Genomic DNA, 2,645 nt, shown 5'->3' with positions numbered 1-2,645 from the left:
GCCGAGGGCACCGCCGCGCCGTGGAAGTTGTTGAAGTCGGGGATGCGGGTGAAGATGCCGCCCGGCTGCGTGGGGTCGGGGTCGTACTGGGAGGTGGGGGGCGGTGGGGGGCCCACCTCGCCCCCCACCTGCCCTTTGCCGGACCCCTTCTCTTTGCAGTGCACACAGCCCATCCTGGGCACGGCCTGTGGGACAGAGGGACTGTGAGCCCTGTGCCGCCCCGGCAGGGCACACGCGTGTGCACGTGCGTGTGCACACATGGTCCCCATTAGAGGCACTGGGGTGCACGCATGAGCCCCTGTCTACCCCACCCCAGCCCCGGGAGGAGTGGGGTCCTGCCAGCCCCTGGCACAGCAAGCTGGGCGCCTGTGCTGTGACATGGGGACACCAGGGTCCCAATGGGCACTGCCACCGGCAGGGACCAGGCTGTGAGGAGGGCTGTGCTGCCCGGGGGACACTGCATCCCCGCTGGCACCCGTGGGTGCTCCCGTTCACAGCAACCCCACTCACTGCGACGGCTCCTTGGGTCACTTCAGCTGCTCCATGTCACCTCGGGGAGGAGAAGAGGCACCTGTGGACAGCGGGGGGGGGCATCAGGCGGAGGGCAAGACCCCTGCACGGGCTGCAACACTCCTGCCATGGGCTGCAACAACCCTCCAAGGGCTGAAATACCCCTCCAAGGGCAGAAACACCTCTGCCACGGGCTGAAGTACCCCTGCACAGGCTGCAATACTCCTGCATGGGCTGCAACGCCCCTGCCATGGGCTGCAACACCCCTGCCATGGGCTTAGATACCCCTTCAAGGGCTGAAAAACCCCTCCAAGGGCTGAAACACCTCTGCCGTGGGCTGCAATACCCCTGCACAGGCTGCAATACCCCTGCATGGGCCGCAGCACCCCTGCATGGGCTGCAATACCCCTGCATGAGCTAAAACACCCCTGCACGGACTGCAACACCCCTGCATGGGCTGAAACCACATCCCTGAGTGGGTTTTTCTCCCGCCATGTCCTCAACAAACCCATCACCTCCCTCCAAGGGGAGACGTGCCCCCCCAGCTGCCCCAAGGCTGGAGGGAGCCAGGCTGGGTGGAAAGGAGTCCTCGAAGTGTCCCCGTCCCCATCCCTGTCCCCGTCCCCATCCCCGTCCCCATCCCCTCCACTCGGCAGGGGAACTGGTGTCTCGGGGGAGGAAGGGCCCTGCTCGCCTCACTGCGGTTGGGGCCACGCCGTTCTCACCGGGGCCACGCTCAGCAGCGAAGGTGTCGCGGAGGAGGAGGAGGAAATCGGACCTCTTCCGCCGTGGCTGCAAGCAGACATTTCTGTCCCCAGCCCTGTCACCTCCCCTGGGTGCTGGCCAACCCCCCGCACCAGCCTGCCCAGTTTGGACTGGGCAGAGCTTTCCGGTCAAGGGCTCTGCAGCGATACGGCAGAGCTCGCCCCGTCTCCAGCCCGAGAGCAGAGGGAAGGTGCCGTGAAGCCGTGCTTCTCCTGGCGGCCATGTCCTGTCCCCTGCGCTCCAGAGAGCAGGAGGAGACAGAGGTTTGGGGGCAGATGAGACGTTTCAGGCGGGTTTCCCCCATCACGGGTCTTTGATTCACTTTCCTCTCTCTTGGTGGGGGTGGAAAGGGCCCTGCTCTCCCCCTTCCATCTTTGCTTTCGACACCAGCAGTGTGGCAAGGCTGTGGCCGTTGCAGATGGGGCAGCGTTGCCAAATCCGAGAGGGCTTGGCTGGTTGGGGTTTTGAGTTTTGCTGACAATAAGTGGCTATTTCAGCTGACAAATATCCCGAGCTCTCGCAAACCCTGTCCCCTCTGAGTGGGAATCACCCGCCCCGTTGCCGGCATCGCGCTCAGAAACTTCCCATTTTGTTGAATTTCTGTGCCGAGTGCAGGGGGGGTGCTGCCACGGCTGCCAGCAGGGATCGGGCAAGGAGCATCTTCTAGGCAAGCACAAGCCCGAAATATCGCAGCACCGTGGGGTTTAACCACTGCTCATGCCATGCCCAGCTGCCGCGCGGCAACGTTGTACCCATGCTTCCCCTTCTCTGGGCACCCACAAAACCCCCGAGCTGGTCCCTGCCACCTCCCAGCTGGGCAGGGTGGCATGAAAACCATCCCCTTGCATCGTCCTTGGGGATGGGACACAGCCGGCCCCGTGTCCGATGGCTGCACGCTGGCGTCTGGCCCCGGCTCTCCCGAAAAGGAGCTGCTTGGAGCCTGGGAGCAGATGGCAACCGAGCCCTTCCCACACCGGCTCCACCGGCACTGGTCCCAGCCGAGCTGCCAGCTCCTGCCCTGCGCTGAGACCCAGCCAACTTGTCCCCCCCGCCGCTGCCCCCACCCCGCCGGGCATGGCTGGGTGCGATGCAGCCGCATCCCCGACCGCCCGTCCATCTGGTCCCTGGCCCCCCCCAGGACATGGGGCAGTTCAGCCCCATCCCCAACTCCCAGCCGGAGCGCGATGTCCTGGTGCACACCGGTGACACCCTGCGTGTCACCCCCCGGTGCTGAGGCGTCCTTGGTCCTTGGGGATGGGACACACCATGTCCGATGGCTGCACGCTGGCGTCTGGCCCCGGCTCTCCCGAAAAGGAGCTGCTTGGAGCCTGGGAGCAGATGGCAACCGAGCCCTTCCCACACCAACTTCA

General features: G+C 65.2%; 1 protein-coding gene across 1 annotated transcript in view; it reads right to left on the bottom strand.

Moving 5' to 3' along the window:
• FGR (FGR proto-oncogene, Src family tyrosine kinase) overlaps nucleotides 1–572 on the bottom strand; it is a gene marked incomplete at its 3' end in the record, with an annotated part of 5,313 nt that extends 4,741 nt beyond the window's left edge. The window contains exons 1-2 of the mRNA XM_009276262.2: nucleotides 511–572; nucleotides 3–185 (exon numbers count right to left, since the gene is read on the bottom strand). Coding sequence (XP_009274537.2) covers nucleotides 3–173 — 171 coding nt within the window. The remainder of the gene's footprint in view (nucleotides 1–2; nucleotides 186–510) is intronic.
• Nucleotides 573–2,645: the final 2,073 nt, after the last annotated feature.

This window comes from Aptenodytes forsteri, unplaced genomic scaffold (genome assembly GCF_000699145.1).
Source record: "Aptenodytes forsteri isolate BGI_AS27 unplaced genomic scaffold, ASM69914v1 Scaffold321, whole genome shotgun sequence".
Classification (NCBI taxonomy): domain Eukaryota; kingdom Metazoa; phylum Chordata; class Aves; order Sphenisciformes; family Spheniscidae; genus Aptenodytes; species Aptenodytes forsteri.
Note: the sequence above shows the minus strand (reverse complement) of the source record. Positions and strands in the feature narration are given on the sequence as shown.